This window comes from Dermacentor variabilis, chromosome 6 (assembly GCF_050947875.1).
Source record: "Dermacentor variabilis isolate Ectoservices chromosome 6, ASM5094787v1, whole genome shotgun sequence".
Taxonomy (NCBI): domain Eukaryota; kingdom Metazoa; phylum Arthropoda; class Arachnida; order Ixodida; family Ixodidae; genus Dermacentor; species Dermacentor variabilis.
In genome coordinates this window covers 16,670,301-16,688,838 of record NC_134573.1, presented here as the reverse complement: position 1 = coordinate 16,688,838, position 18,538 = coordinate 16,670,301, and the positions used below count along the sequence as shown (strand labels likewise).

The 18,538-nt window shown below is 47.2% G+C and overlaps 1 protein-coding gene across 1 annotated transcript in view; it reads left to right on the top strand.

Moving 5' to 3' along the window:
• The first annotated feature begins 678 nt into the window (after positions 1-678).
• Positions 679-18,538, top strand: part of SamDC (S-adenosylmethionine decarboxylase) — a 162,199-nt gene continuing 144,339 nt past the window's right edge. The window contains exon 1 of the mRNA XM_075694810.1: positions 679-949. Coding sequence (XP_075550925.1) covers positions 834-949 — 116 coding nt within the window. The 5' untranslated portion in view covers positions 679-833. The remainder of the gene's footprint in view (positions 950-18,538) is intronic.

Here is an 18,538-nt window from a genome sequence, read left to right as displayed (position 1 = left end):
AGCCTCTAAACACTAGCTAGGCATATCATTCGAGGGCGAACGGCAGCGAACGGCACAGGCCAGTTGGGGGAAACGACCCACCGCAGAGATCACATCGCAGGAGTAGACGACGCGCGCTGCGTGAGAGATATATACGTCACTGTAGCGCCGATAGTGCACAGACACCGTGAAGTCACCGTTACTTAAGCGCGGCAGGTTTGTCACAAAACTCAGACTACGTATCTAAACTACATTTACCGACGGATAAGCGTCTACAGGCCAGTTGGTGCAAACGACGCGACGCAGCAGGAGCAGACGACTCGCGGCTCATGACATGAGATGCGACCGCAGCGCCGGTAGTTTCAGTGACACCCGTTGCGGCCCCGTCGGCCAGTGGGCTCGCATAGGGAGCTGCTAAACTGAAGTATGCTTTTGCTATTATACGACGCTAGCGACGCTATGACTGTCTATGACGTCACCTATGAGCCGTGGATTTAGACACCACCTGTATAATTTATAGCATCTATTCATATATTGCACAATCTAACTGAATTAAAAAAAAAGAGAGAAATTAGGAGTGCTTTAAAAGAGATCATTTTGTAAGTGACAAAGCCTTCGCGACATGAGCGTGTTTTTCCCTAGGATGTGACGCACGTCAACTGATCGACTTCCGGCGATCAGTCGTCTGCTCAGTGTGTTGTTGCTGCCCGCACATCAACCGGCATTGGAGCTTGCGCACTCGGTTCGTCCAGACTCGTGTGCATCGCCGTCGTTCCACCGCCCGTTCGAACCTGCGGCCGCAGCGGCAGCGTGTGCTCCCGTCCTGAGCCCGTCGCACGCTTCAAGCTGTCGAAATGGATGTGCAGAACAATTATTCTGACTTTTTTGAAGGAACTGAGAAATTACTGGAGGTGTGGTTCAGCCGCAGTGACGGAAAGGATGATAACTGCGACCTCCGCAGGATCTCCAGGTAAACCGTTTCTGCGCATTTGAAGCTTTCTTGTTGCGTTATTTAAGCAGACCACATCGCAAATGTACTAATTAAATCTCGGCAGTTAAAGTAGGCTCACGAGGCGCATTGAGTGCGTGGATGCATAGGCCTACGCCACTGCTCTGAAGCCGTGCAGTGGAGAAGTCGGCGGGCGCTCTGCCCTACGCGGCCCCCATTCATTACTGGCGTTTACGTACCTGCACACTGCAAGGCTGGGGACCTTTCGAGTGCGCAGCCTTTCTCGTAGTTACAGTGTGCGGTTGATAGCGGACAAGACTTTCTGTGCGCGAACGTCAGGCCTTCCGCGCATATATCACACGGTCAGTGCATGCAGCTACGAACCCGTCCGACTTGATTCACGTTTCGATGACCGCCGTATTCCTACGTAGGCAGCCGAGTACTGCTATCGCGCGCTGCACGTGCAAGCTTATTTCCGAGTCATCGTTCTTATCGTCTGCGAGAGCAACACGGCCGCCTGAACAAAAAAAAAAAAGTATTATAAACGTTGGCCTGAACGGCGCTGCCCGTTTTTTTTTTTTTTTTCACGCACCGGCCTTCGCCGGCCAGAGTCAAATCTATAACTATTCGCTGGGACACGTAATGGCCAATCGCCGACCGAACCGGTGCTGGCGTCATGCGTGGCGCTTATCGCCCGCCTATACCGAAGGGATCACTGCCCAAACCAGCTGTTTCTAGGCTATACCTTGAAATGTGTATCGCGTGATGTCCGCATGATTGCTCGTAAGCTTGCCGCTCGTCTCACGGCTTGCACGCTTCGTGTGGCATAGAGACAGCGCTCCCGGTTTCACTATTCGCATCGTTCGATAGCCAGCAATCGCGAGCTCGCTGAGGAAATTATCTACGAGTGGCTTTATATACTTGTACTGATTACGGCTATCGGCATTTATTCTCGATAAGGAACGGCCCACCATTGTCGTACGCTGCTAGCCTTGTGCGTGAGGGCCCATCCTGAATGCAGCTGCGCATTGCTGACACAGGGCGAACCACGAAGCGCGACGCCGTTCTATCTCGTCGCGGGGATCATGCGCGCTGGCGGGTCCAGAGGCAGAACTCAGCCCCCGCGAGTTTCGATGCGCCCTCGCACCTAGGTGACGGCGCTTTCAACAGACTGCACTAAGCCTGCGCCCCAACAAATTTCAGGTCGCGTGTGCTATCAGTCTGCAACGCCAGAAAAATGCGTTTTCAAGTTGGTTCAACTACTGGATGTCTTTCTTACGCTTTCAGATAACCACCATCTGTATATTCCGCCATATCATTAAGTCATTTTGCTGTGGACCTCCCTATACTGTCCTGCCTCGTCTGTAGGTCTTCCTTGCGTACCCAGAGCTAGCCTTCCAGCACCCCTTTCAATAAAATCCGGACCAGTTTCGGGTATCTCGCTAGATGCGTCACGCCATCTTGCGACTGGTGGACGCCTTCTCGTGTTACCGATGAAACAAAGGCGAGGGCTCGTTGGTACAGGTGACATGTGCGCCTGAGAAATACGCAAAGCGTCAACAAAGAGCAAACGCATGGTAGTCTGCTTAGGTGCAATCACACGCTGGTGCGGGCACGCCATGTCTCTCATTGGCGTATACCAGACGATCGCCATAATGGATCCGTAGGAGCGAATCTGTTGCTTTCCTGGCGCGCCTTTGAGTCCGCACTTGCTCGGAATGGCCGGTTTTCCCCGCTCATCCATCTGCGCCCCTCGCACGCGTGGTCTGCGGGGGGGGGGGGGGGGGGGGGGAGGGCGCTTTTGGGCTCCAGGAAGTCGCCTGCCCGATCTCGCCGACTGTGGGACGTAATGTTTGCTTCGGGCGGCGCACGGTTGGACCAAACCGCCGTCAGAAACATGGTGCACGTGACTGCCTCATTTGAGTGCCAACCCGATGTAAACTTGCGAAGTGAAGTCCTTTTCTGTATGGAATGCCCTGGTGGCGTCTATACTGCTGCTGGAAGGGTTTGTCGGCGATGTCTACTCGATGCACACGTGCAGTGTAACAACTGCTTTCCTAGTATTGGACCCTTCTTCCGCGCCGCTCGTTAGTCGGTTTACACGAACGACATAAAAATTGTAACAGCGCCAACACATGCATCCACAAAGTTCCAAGGACGAGACACAAGCGCTGACTGTCAACTAAATTTTATTGACGGAAGACGGATACCTTATATAAGGGGAAAGGCAGAAGTAGTTTGAATGAAATTACACGAACGAGACGCAAGAAATCGCTCGCAACTATTTCTTCGCCATATTACAAACCAAGTTGATTTACGTATTAATAAGGCGCGCAGTGCGGCACCGTTAATGGTGATGGCTCACAGGGGCATAACCACGGGGGGGGGGGGGGGGCTTATGGGGCTTCAGCCCCCCCCTCCAGAAATTTTGTCGTGCTGTCATGCACTGCCGACAAAAACAACCCCGGCGCCGGAAATCATTCTGGGTTTTGTCTAGAATGGGTCTTTTTGATACTCGAAAAAACTCGAAAAAGGATTTCGTCCTTGCACCTGCGGTCACATAACTCAAGGAGCCCCATCCGAGCACAGTTTCAGGGGCGTTTAGATGGCGAGTGGGCTCGTCGCGGCATCTCGCAGAGGCCGCGGAATCTACGGAGAGCATGGATTTCAATTTGGAAACATTATGGGCATAAAGTTCTCAAACTTTTGATGCAAAAGGACCATTGACATTTCCAAAGTCGATATTTAGATTTTTAATTCCGGAACATTGGAGATTTAATGTTCTCATAAAACATTTGATGCCAAAGGTTGTTGATACTTCGGGGTGGAGGAAGAAAGACGGGCTCGTTCCGCAGACGAAGAAGAAACGAAAAACTTTACATAATAGTTACGGATAGTGGATGATAGCGCACAGGCAGCATCAGACCGACTGCGCGGCTGGAAGCGACTCTCCCTCCTCACAATGGGCCGGTTCTCCCTTAAATCCCTTCGGCGACCCCACGTCGGCAGGAACCAGTGTGGGCGAGTTCTCGTCGGCAGCAACCAGGCGGGGCAGGGTGATGACGTCGCCCGCGTGGAATTGATTCGTCGCGGAGATGGCTGGGCGCTTCTTGAAGTCGCCTCCCGTGTCGAATTCTTTATTCGTCGCGGAGAAATGGGAGCTCCCGTCGCCTCGTGGTAGCCACGTGGTTCCATAAATACTTCGCAAAACAACGGACACAAGAAAAGGCGACAGGACATTGTGTCCGTTGTTTTGCGCTAAACGAAGTATTTATGGATCCGCACCAACTAGTCCGCCAACACATTGTGCTGAGCCACGTGGTGCTGGTAGTATGGCACAAGGTCCATTGACTTTTCTAAAGTCGTACATCGGACCATACAACGAGACAAGCCCAATCAACACACTATCAGACAAGCTGGCAAAGCACGCAGAGAGGTCCGATGAGACGAAGTGTTGTGGTGGTTCATTTGTGCCGTCATCTCACAGAAGTGAATATCATTCTTTTTTTCACCTGTGCCAAAGCATACATGGCAATACACTAAAGCTAGGAGAGGTAACTACACTTTTTATCTCTTCAATTTTCTTGTTCTCGCTACCCGCGGGCTGCCAGAGACAGCTAGAGCGCATGCGTTTTTCTCGTGTTACCACCGCGCGGCGCACTTCGGTACGCGTTTGTTTTTCTCTGGCCAAGGATATTGTTACCTGGCAGAGTTTTGGACGCTTTCTGGCTAACAGATCAGAAAAAGAAACAATGGTCGCTCGCCGTCATGACTGTGGGGATAAGACGGATTCAAACGTGTTCGCTTGAGGGCATCACCTTCACTTCGATGTTATTGCAACCTCTCCGGAAGGTCTTTTGTCGTAGGCCACTCATCAGTATGCGTATGGATCTCTGTGGGCCAAGCGTCTCTCGTTTTCTTCGATATTCCTTCGGTAGCCACATCAGGTGCCCACAGTAGGCATTCGATTGTGGCCAACATGCGTTCCTTTGCGTTTTTTTTTAAATCCCGGTGTCCCCGCCTCACAAAAGAAGAAAGGACATTGTTGCGGCGCAGCAAATTGGGGCAAGCTTCAATTTTGTTACTTCTTCTTTTGCGGAAAGTGACGGGCCACGGGGCTCCCCATTTGCTGGATACTCTTTTATTATTGCGATAGTAATTATTCGTACAGTCCAGGCGCGTTCCTGCCGTCGTGTCATGTTGAGTATAAGCTCCAAGGGCGATAACATCATGTATGCGCGAGTGAAACCGTTGGGGGGGGGGAGCAGGGGGGGGTGAGCCGACGATAGTGGCTGTCTTGTGTCCGCAAGAGGGAAAATTTGGAAGACGTTTGAGATTCGCCTTTAAAAGTGGAACGCGATAACATTTGAATATCTCCGACTGCTTCGCACGCTTCCCGGCAACTGGAGCGTATGTAACCGTAATGTTTACCGGGAAATGCTGGCCGCGATGCATCAGGGAGGGGGGCGGGTATAATGATTCTTTGCTCTGTGATTGCGCAACGTTGGCCTTTTTTGACGCATTATATAAACTGGCTTTCGCTTAGATACATCGGTTTATTGGAAACTTATACGTATATGTAAATATCTTGCTGCGAGGTTTTGTGTATGCATGCATTGAACTTTGTTTCCAGTGAGACCTTTTTGCCATTTATCAAGCTGTATCTTCACATTTGTATATTCCATTGTATATTCGCATTTCTAATGTATATTTTGCAGAACTCCTTCTTTCTGTATGTGATCTCTGTTGTGACCATAATTTTGGTGCAGTTACTCGCAATACACGACCGGTGACAGCTGCTCCTGCGCAATACATTCGAACAAAGGATAGCGTCATTGAAATCTTTCCATGGCCGTTGCATATGTACAAAATGCGAAGGGAAGTCAAAAAGTGAAGGGACTTTTGCAACTCCTCGCACTAGGGTTTGGTAACACTGGCAAAACTTTTATGGAACGTGTCACTCTTATTCCCGCGTCGTTAAACATGGCGGCTCCATTGTCGATCTGCACCATGGAGGAAGTGAAGGCAGTGATTCGTATTGCGGAAGGTGTTAAACCTGCGGAAATTATTCGTCGAATGCAAGCGCAGTATAGTCGTTATCTCGAAGCGATATCTAAGAATGGATAGAGCGTTTCAGACAGGGAAGAACTTATTTGTGTGACGAGGAAAGATCGGGCAGGCCATCGATGGCAAAGACTGAGGACAATTTGAAAGTCGTTGAGAGTATAGTGATGGAAAACAGACGCATCACACTCGACGAAATCGCCATTGCTTAACATATCAGTCATGGTTCAGCGTATTCCGTCTTGCATGACAGGCTAAATTTTCTGAAAGTGCGTGCAAGGTGGGTCCCGAAAGAGTTGTCAGCGCAGCATAAGGCACAAAAGTTGGACTACTCTCGAAGCATTTGGCCCGTTATCGTGCGTGGGAGATGCAATTTTACAGCAAATTGTTAATGTAGATCAAACTTGGATACATCATCATGAATCGGGAAGTAAGGCCGCGAGCATGGTTTGGAAACACTCATCATCACCAGAAATCAAGAAGTTTAAACGTCGACCATCAGCTGGTAAGTTTATGCTAACACTATTCTGGGACATGGAAGGTGTGGTAGCCGTTCATTTCACCCTACTGTGGACAGTGAGAACTATTGCGATGTGTTGCGAACTAAACCGAAATCTGCAATCAGATCCAAACGTCGTGGAAAACTGCGAAAAGGTGTTATCCTGCAGCAAGATAACGGTCGGCCACATTCCGCCATATGGACGGCCGAAACAATAAAGGATCAAGTTGGGATTCGAATTGCTAGAACACGCGCCATACAGTCCAGACCTGGCTGCAAGTAATTTTCGCATCTTTGGACCATTGAAGGGGATTTGAAGCCGATGCAGAAGTCATTGAGGCGGTGCAAAATTGGTTACAAATGCAACCAAAAAACTTTTTTTCCGACGGAATAAAACATTGTGGAATGTTGGGCAAAGCGCGTTGAAGTGCAGGGTGTTTACGTGGAAAGATAATGTATGTTTCAGTTTTCTATCGTTAAAGTAAATGTACCTTTTCTCCAAAGTCCCTTTACTTTTTTACTTCCCCTCGTATAAACAATTAAGGTTCTTGAATTACAACCTTCTTTAAATATTTGTCCTCAATTTGTTCATTTCATGGCCTTGACGTTTTTCATATCAGCTTTATGCACTGCCTTGCTGGTTTCGAACTTGTATAGTTGTAAAGTTGGTGTGATATTTTGTTTACTTATTAAATAGGCAAAAAAGGTGGAAGCATTGATATCAGTTACTTCTAGCACAATTTTTGGGACGTACGAATATATTCTTCTATGAAAAAATACATATTTTATAGGTCTTGACAGTGCGTAGCGTTCAAGAATTCGTTTGCAGCATCTTTGGCAGTGACGATGCAGTTATTATTCATGTATTTGATCCCTCGACAACGTCTATAAGGAGCAGGCCCAGCTGGAACGTGTGAGCCCTTCCGGATCGGAATGGCCGGCTCTTGTGGGCCACCCCGTGCCGCTGTTTCTGAACGGGATGTTTGACGCTTAGTGACGCAAAAGGCGAGCGCCAAACTGTTTCTAAACTCGGCCGGTACGAGTCTACGCCGGCTGGGACAAAGACGCTGATTGGCACTACTCAAAAAGGGGCGTAACACAATTCGTCCGTGCGACATCGTGTCCCAATAGTCGTGCAGCGTTTTGTAGACAAATAGGACATCCGTCCAATGCCTAATTTGGGGTTTATTCCACTACAGACGTCCCCGGAACGTATTTCGGCCAACGCTTCAATAGTCGTGCTTCCAGATGGTTCGGCGTTCAGTTTCTTTGTGAAAGAACTGTTTTCTACCGTGTTAAAAAGCTGAACCAAAGCTATCCTTCCTGCAGATATCGTGGACATCGTACCTTGCCTATTTTTTCAACTAATTTACCTTAATTAATAAAGGGAAAATTAGACATCTACCCAATCGTAGCAATTGCTACAAAGCAGGCACGTATCCAGGATATTATTTCGGGGGGGGGGGATCATCATCATCAGCCTGTTTTATGTCCACTGCAGGACGAAGGCCTCTCCCTGCGATCTCCAATTACCCCTGTCCTGCGCCAACCGATTCCAACTAGCGCCCACGAATTTTCTAATTTCATCGCTCCACCTAGTCTTTTGTCGTCCTCGATTGCGTTTTCCTTCTCTTGGTACCCATTCTGTAACCCTAATGGTCCAACGGTTATCTAACCGGCGCATTACATGACCTGCCCAACTACATTTTTTTCCTCTTGATGTCAATTAGAATATCGTCAATACCAGTTCGCTCTCTGATCCAAACCGCTCTCTTTCTCTCTCTTAACGTTATGCCTAGCAATCTTCGTTCGATCACTCTTTGCGCGGTCCTTAACTTGCTCTCAAGTCTCTGCCCCATATGTCAGCACTGACAAAATGCACTGATTGCACACCTTACTTTTCAATAATAATGGTAAGCTTCCAGTCAGGAGCTGGCAATGTCTGCCGTATGCGATCCAACCGATTTTTATTCTTCTGTGAATTCCCTTCTCATGATCAGGGTTCCCTGTGATTAGTTGACCTAGGTAAACGTACTCCTTCACAGTCTCCAGTGGTCGACTGGCGATCCTGATCTCTTGTTCCTTTGCCCGGCTATTTATCATTATCTTCATCTTCTGCATATTAATATTCAACCACACTCTTACACACTCTCTGTTAAGGTCTCCAATCATTTGTTGTAACTCGTCTGCATTGTTGTTGAATAGAACAATGTCATCGGCAAACCGAAGGTTGCTGAGATATTTGCCATCGATCTTTAGTCCTAAGCCTTCCCAGTTTAATAGCTTGAATTCTTCTAAGCACGCAGTGAATACCTTTGGGGAAATTGTCTCCCTGTCTGACCCCTTTCTCTATAGGTATCTCCCTGCTTTTCTTGTGTAGAATTAAGGTAGCTGTAGAACCTCTGTAGATATTCTTACGCGAAGGACGAGTCAGTAAGACGAGAAACTATTTACATATTATATTTACAACAACGGTTGCAGCGAAGACCGGTCAGATTCACAGCGCGAGCCCAGTTCGTTCTTCCTCCTCTTTTCTGGAGTGATGGCGCCCACGCACCTCGGTCCAACAAACAAATACCACACGCATGTAGCAATATTTTCGAAGCTTTTTATGTAAGCGTTCTGTACTCCTTAAATACGTAGTGCCTCTATGACGGCTGGTAACTCTACTGAATCAAATGCATTTTCGTAATCAATATAAGCCACATAGAGAGGCTTATTGTACTCTGCAGATTTCACGATAACCTGATTGATGACATGGATGTGATCCATTGTATAAGGTATCTCTTCCTGAAGCCAGCCTGTTCCCTTGGTTGGTAAAATCGAGTGTTGCCCTTATTCTATTGGAGATTATTTTGGTAAATATTTTGTATAATACTGGGAGCAAGCTAATGGTCCTATAATTTTTCAATTCTTTACCGTTTCCTTTTTTTTGTGGATTAGTATAATGTCTGCATTCTTCCAGTTTTCTGGGACCCATGCAGCCGATAGATACTTCGTATCAAGAGCCGCCAGTTTTCCAAGCATTATTTCTCCTCCATCTTTGATTAAATCGACTGTTATTCCACCTTCTCCTCCCGCTCTTCATCGTTTCATGTCTTGCAGGGCCCTTCTGACCTCATCGCTAGTTATAGAAGAGTTTCTGTATCCTTTTCATTACTGTTTCTAAGTGAGGTATCGTGACTCCTCTGGGTACTGTATACAGGTCAGCTTAGAATTTTTCCGCTGTTTTCACTATATCTTCGAGATTGCTGATCATATTATCCTTCTTATCGTTTAGTGCATACATCATGGTTTGTCCTATGCCAGGTTTCTTTTTCACTGATTTCAGGCTGCCTTGATATTTTACGGTTTCTTCAGTCTTTCTCATGTTTCGAATATCAGTTATTTTCGCCTTGTTGATCAGTTTTGACAGTTCCGCGAATTGCGTAACGCTATGCGGCCGCCAGCCCCATACGACCGCGTAGAGCGCAGGACTCTGCGATTCTAGACGTACTGCGCTCACCGCGAAAGGTTAGAAAAACACCCACATAAGCACAGCAGAGAAGTGGCTACGTGAGGCGACTCGACCGATAACTGTAGAAGCGTTATTCAAAACAAGTAATTGTTCTCCACTTCCGGCGGCGTTTCCTCTACTTCCTTCTTAAATAAAAAGATGTTGATCCATAAATATTCTCATAAACAATGGTTAACTTTTCTTATTATTCGCTTTTCCTTGCAGTTTGGTTGTTGCCTTGGCTCTCTCAGTAGATCGCTTAATTTCTCAACACCTTGCGATTTTTGTTTCCAGTTGCCAATTTTGCACGAAAAGTGCTATACAATAAGGGAAAAACAGACGAGGTAACGGGCGACAGTCATCTTGCTTATGGGTTTAAGGGTTATTGCAGGGTTATTATTTTATTTTATTTATTTTATTTATTTATTTAGGGTATTATTTTAAATTATTTTATTTCCCAACTCATCTAACCTATATCACGTGTATATGGTTCCCGGCATCTGCCAGCGTCGCGGCGAGCCGTAACTCGAGAAAATAATGAAGCAAAGGGAAAAGTTAAACGCAATTGGCGTTTTCTCCGGCCGCAACTCGTTCCACGAGAGTACAGACCAGCTGAGTAACAGCCGCATCCCTCTCCTGGTCCCAGGATCAGCCTAAACAAAGAAGGTTGAACTAACAAAAGCAACAGGTATGCGCGTGACGGTTGAATAGATGGTGACAACTGAACGCATCTCGAGTTAATCGCGCGGGTGCGGAATCTATGAGATAAGTGTCCTTCACATTACAAGAGATGCCGATAACTACCGCCATCTAAAAGGAGTGAAAAAGGCAGCATAATGCTGACCGATGAATAGCTGCCAAGTCTCAACATTGATCTGGCGGCGCTTTAGGAATGTGTGAGGAGTAGTGGCCTGGGTGGGGAGGGGGGTGGTATGCCACTTGATTTCGGGGGGGGGGGGGGCGGGCCCCCCCGGACCCTCCCCCCCTGGGTACGTGCCTGCTACAAAGGAAACCCATACGGGTTCCTCGAAAGAAAAGCCTCGCAGTTGAAGAAAAATTCATCCTGATGCGGTACTCGAACCCGGGACCACCGCCTTTCCGGAGCAGCCGCTCTACCATCTGAGCTAACCAGGTGGCTAGCAGATGGCAGGGCGAAGTCGAATTTGTCAACTCGAAGCAAAGGCAAGAGTTTGACGTAATAGTTATGCGGAAACGCCCCTTAAGCAGTGTTCAAGCCAGGTAAGCAAGCTATTTGGGATTCCGATAGATGCGAGTTTTTGAAGTAGGTGATTGTGCGAAACACAGTCGAATGCTTTCGAGTAATCGAAGAAAATGGCTTCAATCTGCAAATGAAGGTCCATGAATTGCAGAATGTCATGGGTGAACTCGGCGAGTTGGGTCTCGCATGAAAATAGTTTTCTGAAGCCGTGCTGGTGAGGGTAAAACAAGTTGATAGATTGCAGGTTAGCCATCAGGTTGGATGAGATAATATGCTCTAGTAGTTTTCAAGGAATGCTGGTCAGAAAAATGGGGCGATAATTTATAGCCTGGGAGTGGTCGCCATTGTTAAAGATTGGTACGACATGGGCCTTTTTCCAGTCGTCCGGCAAGTTCAGCAAGGTCAGACAATGCAGCGGTGGCGTGGAAGTAGAACACCCGGCTCGCGTGCAAGAGGTCCGTGGTTCGAATCCCGGTGCCGCGCAATTTTCCACCGGACTAAGAAAAAAATCCGCGTGTTGATAAAATTGCATAAACAGGCCTGGAGTGCGGCCTAATCCCGGTGACCAGAACCGGTAACGCACTCCTTCACCAGAGCAGGATTGGCCACCCTGGTGCAGTACTTGGCCACAACCTCCTATATGAACACAATTAAACCCCGGCCCTCAGTCCCCAGCAGCTGCGAAGCAACTGACTACAGCGGCAGTCAGACCTGTGACGCAGCAGATGGTGTTACGAATCTCTGGATCCGGACAGGCCGCCATTGGAATCTGAACCTGGCAACGTTTAACGCTAGAATGTTGTCTAGTAAGGCGAGTCTTGCAGTGCTATTGGAGGAATTCGGGCATTAAATGGGATATAATAGGGCTCAGTGAGGTTAGGAAGACAAATGAAGCATATAACAGTGCTAAAAAGCGGTCACATTCTGTGCTACCGGGGCTTAGTGGAGAGACGAGAACTAGGAGTCGGCTTCCTGATTAATAAGGATATAGCTGGTAACATACAGGATTTCTATAGCATTAACGAGAGGGTGGCAGGTCTTGTTGTGAAACTTAATAAGAGGTACAAAATGAAGGTTGTACAGGTCTACGCCCCTACATCCAGTCATGACCAGGAAGTCGAAAGCTTTTATGAAGACGCGGAATCGGCGATGGGCAGAGTGAAAACAAAATACATTATACTGATGGGCGACTTCAATGCCAAGGTAGGCAAGAAGCAGGCTGGAGACAAGGCAGTGGGGGAATATGGCATAAGCACTAGGAATAGCAGGGGAGAGTTATTAGTGGAGTTTGCGGAACAGAATAATGTGCGGATAATGAATACCTTCTTCCGCAAGCGCGATAGCCGAAAGTGGGCGTGGAGGAGCCCGAACGGCGAGACTAAAAAGGAGACTTCATACTCTGCGCTAACCCTGGCATCATACAAGATGTGGACGTGCTCAGCAAGGTGCGTTGCAGTGACCATAGTATGGTAAGATCTCGAATTAGCCTAGACCTGAGGAGAGAACGGAAGAAACTAGTACATAAGAAGCCGATCAATGAGTTAGCTGTAAGAGGGAAAGTAGAGGAATTCCAGATCAAGCTACAGAACAGGTATTCGTCTTCAACTGGGGAAGAGGACCTTAGTGTTGAAGGTATGAACGACAATCTTATGGGCATCATTAAGGAGTGTGCAATAGAAGTCGGTGCTAACTTAGTTAGACAGGATACCAGCAAGCTATCGCAGGAGACGAAAGATCTGATCAAGAAACGCCAATGTATGAAAACCTCTAACCCTACAGCTAGAATAGAACTGTCAGAACTTTCCAAGTTAATCAACAAGCGTAAGACAGCTGACACAAAGAAGTGTAGTATGGATAGAATTGAACATGCTCTCAGGAACGGAGGAAGCCTAAAAGCAGTGAAGAAGAAACTAGGAATAGGCAGGAATCAGATGTACGCCTTAAGAGACAAAGCCGGCAATATCATTACTAATATGGATGAGATAGTTCAAGTGGCTGAGGAGTTCTATAGAGATTTATACAGTACCAGTGGCACCCACGACGCTAATGGAAGAGAGAATAGTCTAGAGGAATTTGACATCCCACCAGTAACGCCGGAAGAAGTAAAGAAAGCCTTGGGAGCTATGCAAAGGGGGAAGGCAGCTGGGGAGGATCAGGTAACAGCAGATTTGTTGAAGGATGGTGGGCAGATTGTTCTAGAGAAACTGGACACCCTGTATACGGAATGCCTCATGACCTCGAGCGTACCGGAATCTTGGAAGAACGCTAACATAATCCTAATCCATAAGAAAGGGGACGACAAAGACTTGAAAAATTATAGACCGATCAGCTTACTGTCCGTTGCCTACAAAGTATTTACTAAGGTAATCGCAAATAGAATCAGGAACACCTTAGACTTCTGTCAACCAAAGGACCAGGCAGGATTCCGTAAAGGCTACTCAACAATAGACCATATTCACACTATCAATCAAGTGATAGAGAAATGTGCGGAATATAACCAACCCTTATATATAACTTTCATTGATTAAGAGAAAGCGTTTGATTCAGTCGAAACCTCAGCAGTCATGGAGGCATTACGGAATCAGGGTGTAGATGAGCCATATGTAAAAATACTGGAAGATATCTATAGCGGCTCCACAGCCACCGTAGACCTCCACAAAGAAAGCAACAAAATCCCAATAAAGAAAGGCGTCAGACAGTGAGATACGATCTCTCCAATGCTATTCACAGCATGTTTCCAGGAGGTATTCAGAGACCTGGAGTGGGAAGAATTGGGGATAAAAGTTAATGGAGAATACCTTAGCAACTTGCGATTCGCTGATGAAATTGCCTTGCTTAGTAACTCAGGGGACCAATTGCAATGCATCCTCACTGACCTGGAGAGGCAAAGCAGAAGAGTGGTTCTAAAAATTAATCTGCAGAAAACTAAAGTAATGCTTAACAGTCTCGGAAGAGAACAGCAATTTACAATAGGCAGCGAGGCACTGGAAGTCGTAAGGGAATACATCTACTTAGGACAGGTAGTGACGGCGGATCCGGATCATGAGACGGAAATAATCAGAAGAATAAGAATGGGCTGGGGTGCGTCTGGCAGGCATTCTCAGATCATGAACAGTAGGTTGCCATTATCCCTCAAGAGAAATGTTTATAACTGCTGTGTCTTACCAGTACTCACGTACGGGGCAGAAACCTGGAGGCTTACGAAAAGGGTTCTACTTAAATTGAGGAAGACGCAACGAGCTATGGAAAGAAGAATGATGGGTGTAACATTAAGGGATAAGAAAAGAGCAGATTGGGTGAGGGAACAAACGCGAGTTAATGACATCTTAGTTGAAATCAAGAAAAGGAAATGGGCATGTGCAGGACATGTAATGAGGAGGGAAGATAACCGATGGTCATTAAGGGTTACATATGGGATTCCAAGGGAAGGGAAGCGTAGCAGGGGGAGGCAGAAAGTTAGGTAGGCGGATGAGATTAAGAAGTTTGCAGGGACAACAGGGCCACAATTATTACATCACCGGGGTTGTTGAAGTATGGGAGAGGCCTTTGCCCTGCAGTGGGCGTAACCAGGCTGATGATGAAATATTATGCATAGTACCTGGCTGGATATGTTACCTGTGTTAACACGTAATTTGGCGTTAATGCCATCACACCCAGCTGAGGTGGTTAGTGAATTAATGAGGCTACATTTAACCGAAAGTGGTGGTGGTGTTGGTTCAATGGGAGCCCCATTAGAGTTGGAGAAGACTGAGGCGAAGTAGTCGTTTAGAGCTGACACGCATTTCTCAGAGTTAATGAGATCCGAATCGGTTAGTTCTGTCTGCCTAGTATGTGTCTTCACTGAAAGTAAGCGCCAGAATTTATTGGGATTTGATCGCAGAATAGTCAGAAGGTCATGATTAAAGAAGTTATCTTTGGCTATCGTCAGCTCCTGAATATATTGGTTAGCGCAAAGTTCGTATTTTCCCGATGTTCCTGAATTATTTGTAAGTTTGGCTTTTCTCTAAAGCCTTTTCTTTTTAGTATAAGCAGAGCTTTGAGCCGTTTATCGAGGCAAAGTTGAAAACTACCGCCCTATATCAGTTTTACCTTGTATAACACAAATCTTAGATAAACATATGCTGCTCACTATGAATAGCTTCCTTTATACTAGCAACATGTTATCTCCGCAGCAATACGGCTTTATGAAAGGCACTCAGGCACGTTTGGATGATTTTTCCGATTTCCTGAATTTGTTTCGAAACTAACCAGGTAGTGTGCGCATTATTTCTTGATGTAAGCAAGGCATTTGACAGTGTCTGCCACGACTTGTTGTTAAGGAAGGTTTCGATGATCGGATTCCGTGGTTTGTTTCTGTCTCTTTTCGATAATTTTCTCCGCGACCGGTTTCAGTGCGTCCCACTTGAAAACATTCACAGCAGCCTTTCGCCAATCAAAGCCGGTGTTCCACAAGGTTCAGTATTAAACCCTCTTCTATTTAACATTTACGTTAATGATCTTTCTAATGCAGTCCGCATTAAAATATTTCAGTATGCAGACGATACAGTGTTTGTTTCTCCTGCAAATCGGTATTCTGATGCAGCTTCTCATTTACAAGAAGCAGCAACGAAGGCAATAGACTGGTTCGCAACAAATTTAATCGACGTTAACGTATTAAAAACGGAACTTGTCTGCTTTCGAAGTCCTTTAAAGAGAGTACACTTGACTAGGGAAGTAATACTACATAATTCAAATTGCAATCCTTGTTCTTGCGATCCTATCGACTATAAATAATCCCTATAACGTATGTTGGCTTGCGTTTTGACAGCGATCTTTCATGGAATTCGCATGTTTCTTGTGTCTGTCAGAGGATTCGCTCAGTGCTTTGCTTGCTCTATAAAATCCGTCGCCTCATGCCGATATCAGTCAGAAAAACCACAGCGCATGCGTTGTGTTGTCCGATACGGAATCCGCCTCTTTCATGGCGCGACGGCGCATGCGCCCTGCCCTGGCGGATTAGTCGTGGAACGTTTTGGCTCGCCGGGAAGTCCCCCGAGAGAGAAAAGCGCTCGGACGCGCACTGCTGCAAACACTGGTGCCGCGGACCGCGTTCAAACTCCGCTGGCAGCTCGACGTCGGTGCGGTGCCGAAAACGTGCGTAGCGTCAGACCGCAACTCCACTTTCCAGGGCATCGTCCAAGTTGTCCGGACTGCACCGTGAGCCAGGTAGTTGCCGCCTTTCATGAATGGCTCGCTAAGTTAACGAAAAACCCGTGCGTTACACTTGGGCGACACTTAAGTACATCAAGTTGCTGACGAAGTCTTTTTGCAGCGTCCGTCCTCACTTGCTGCTGGTGGTGGCAGCGCGTTCCTGACTGCACGTACTCGTAAGGCGCGGCAACACTGGGTCGATACGAGACCGACAAGACGCTCACTCCAATGATTGACCGACTATTGTGCGTCACTGAAACCTTTTTATCATACCGGCTCGACAACGACGCAACCGACGAGCGCAAGTTGTACTGTGACAGGCTTTCTTGTCGAAGGCACCGGCAAAATCAGCGTGCCGACCATCGTTCGACCGAACCCCGCGCGATCGGCCGTCGAACGGACAACCCAACAGCGGCAGCGTCTTCGCTTGTATGTATAATTAATCGTGCTCAAAATGAGTCGAGCACGCCTACCAAGTTGAAATGCACAAGCTTTAACTCTCTCAAGCCGCGCCCACGAAGTGTGAGCCAATGTCGATCCTGTTCAGCGAAGGTTAACCTGGCGCCGTCGAGTTCGTGCACTCGCTACCGGCGGACCGGAACCGAAATGTAAGCAGTTAGGTCGAACGAAACTGCTTTTATAGTTCAATTCTGGCCTTAGCGATTTGAAATCAGCTACAGTTCACTTCGCACGGCGCGTACACAATAAGCGGTAAGCGGCGACACAGCGCTGTGCCAACATCTGTACGTCACCGTACCTGCAAGCTGTCGGCCGCATTCACTACGTATATGGGTGGGCCTGTAGTTGTTGCTTTGCCGACACATTTCTCATTTTCAGAGATGCACTGTTTGCCTCTGCGTCAAGCGGCAAAAAAGAGACGGTGTATTCAGTATACAGCCGCATAAACAACCGCCTCGCTCATTTATACCAACGCCGTGTGCGCGATGTCATCCGCGCGTTTTCGTTAGAGAACAACATGGCCTGCAAATGAGCACTTATGCGAGCACAGTTTTCTCTAATATTGCTCTATGGCGCGCTAAAACTGTAAGTATGATGGAGTTAAAGAACAGCGAGAATGAGTTAATTAACCGCCCGTAATATATGTATCTGGATCGCAGTTGCTGTTGTTTAAGTGGTTCGGCCGCTCATATCGACTCGTCTCAGGGTGTAACAACATGGCATATATGCTCAGCTATGCATGTTTTGTTACATTTTGACACTATTTCATATCAGCGATGGACCTTTTCCACAATATTTGACGATAACAACGACCTGCGGCCGTACACGTCGATGTAAACAAGTGCACCGCTTTAATAAATCCGACGCAGAAGGCAGCGCTCGAAGACTTTTTGAATGCGCGTCTAAATAATGTGTAAAAAAGAATACAAAGAGCGATGTCCAAGTGCAGAAATCAGTGACAAATTCCAAGGCAGCCGTGCCGCCAAACGGAACTCGGCGTGGCTTTATCGGCCTTTGCAGAACAGCGCACTGAGGCCTGCTCGCCCAGTAGTCATTGCGTGCTACATGGCTTCAGCAGCGACGTGCTGTCCAGCAGAAGCCATTAATAATGATTTGCGAAACGCACAACCGGGCGCAGCTACACGAATAAGCCGGCGAAAGTCTCGGGACCCTTCCAAAACATATTCAGCGGCAGAGGGCAGCACAGGAAAATGAAAGAGGCGGATTACTGCCTGCGGGCATTGGGCTCTTAGTTGGCAAAAAAATAACTCACTAACGCTCCCTTTTAAAAGTTATGAGTTGTCTTGAAGGCAACACCGACATTTTTAAGGTACTATCGATGCCAGATTTTTCTTCGGTTTTACTGCATACAATAGCCCTGCGACATTCCTGCGACAATCGCTTTAAGGTACCTTATGTAACTCCCCGTATCCTTAGACCAAAATGCCGTTATCAAATACCTCGTCGTGCAACAAAATACCGCAAAAGAATGCGCGAGTACTATGTTCCTGCATTGTTTAATTAATTACCTTGTAACGTGCTGCAGTCCACATCAAAATGCAAGCTCAACAAAGCACTAAAACGTGCGGATTCGAGCGGTTATAATATGCGAGGAAGTAGTCATCACTCCTCCTGTATTACGCCTATAGAGTGGCTTTGGTCAAAAATGTGAAGAGACAGTTT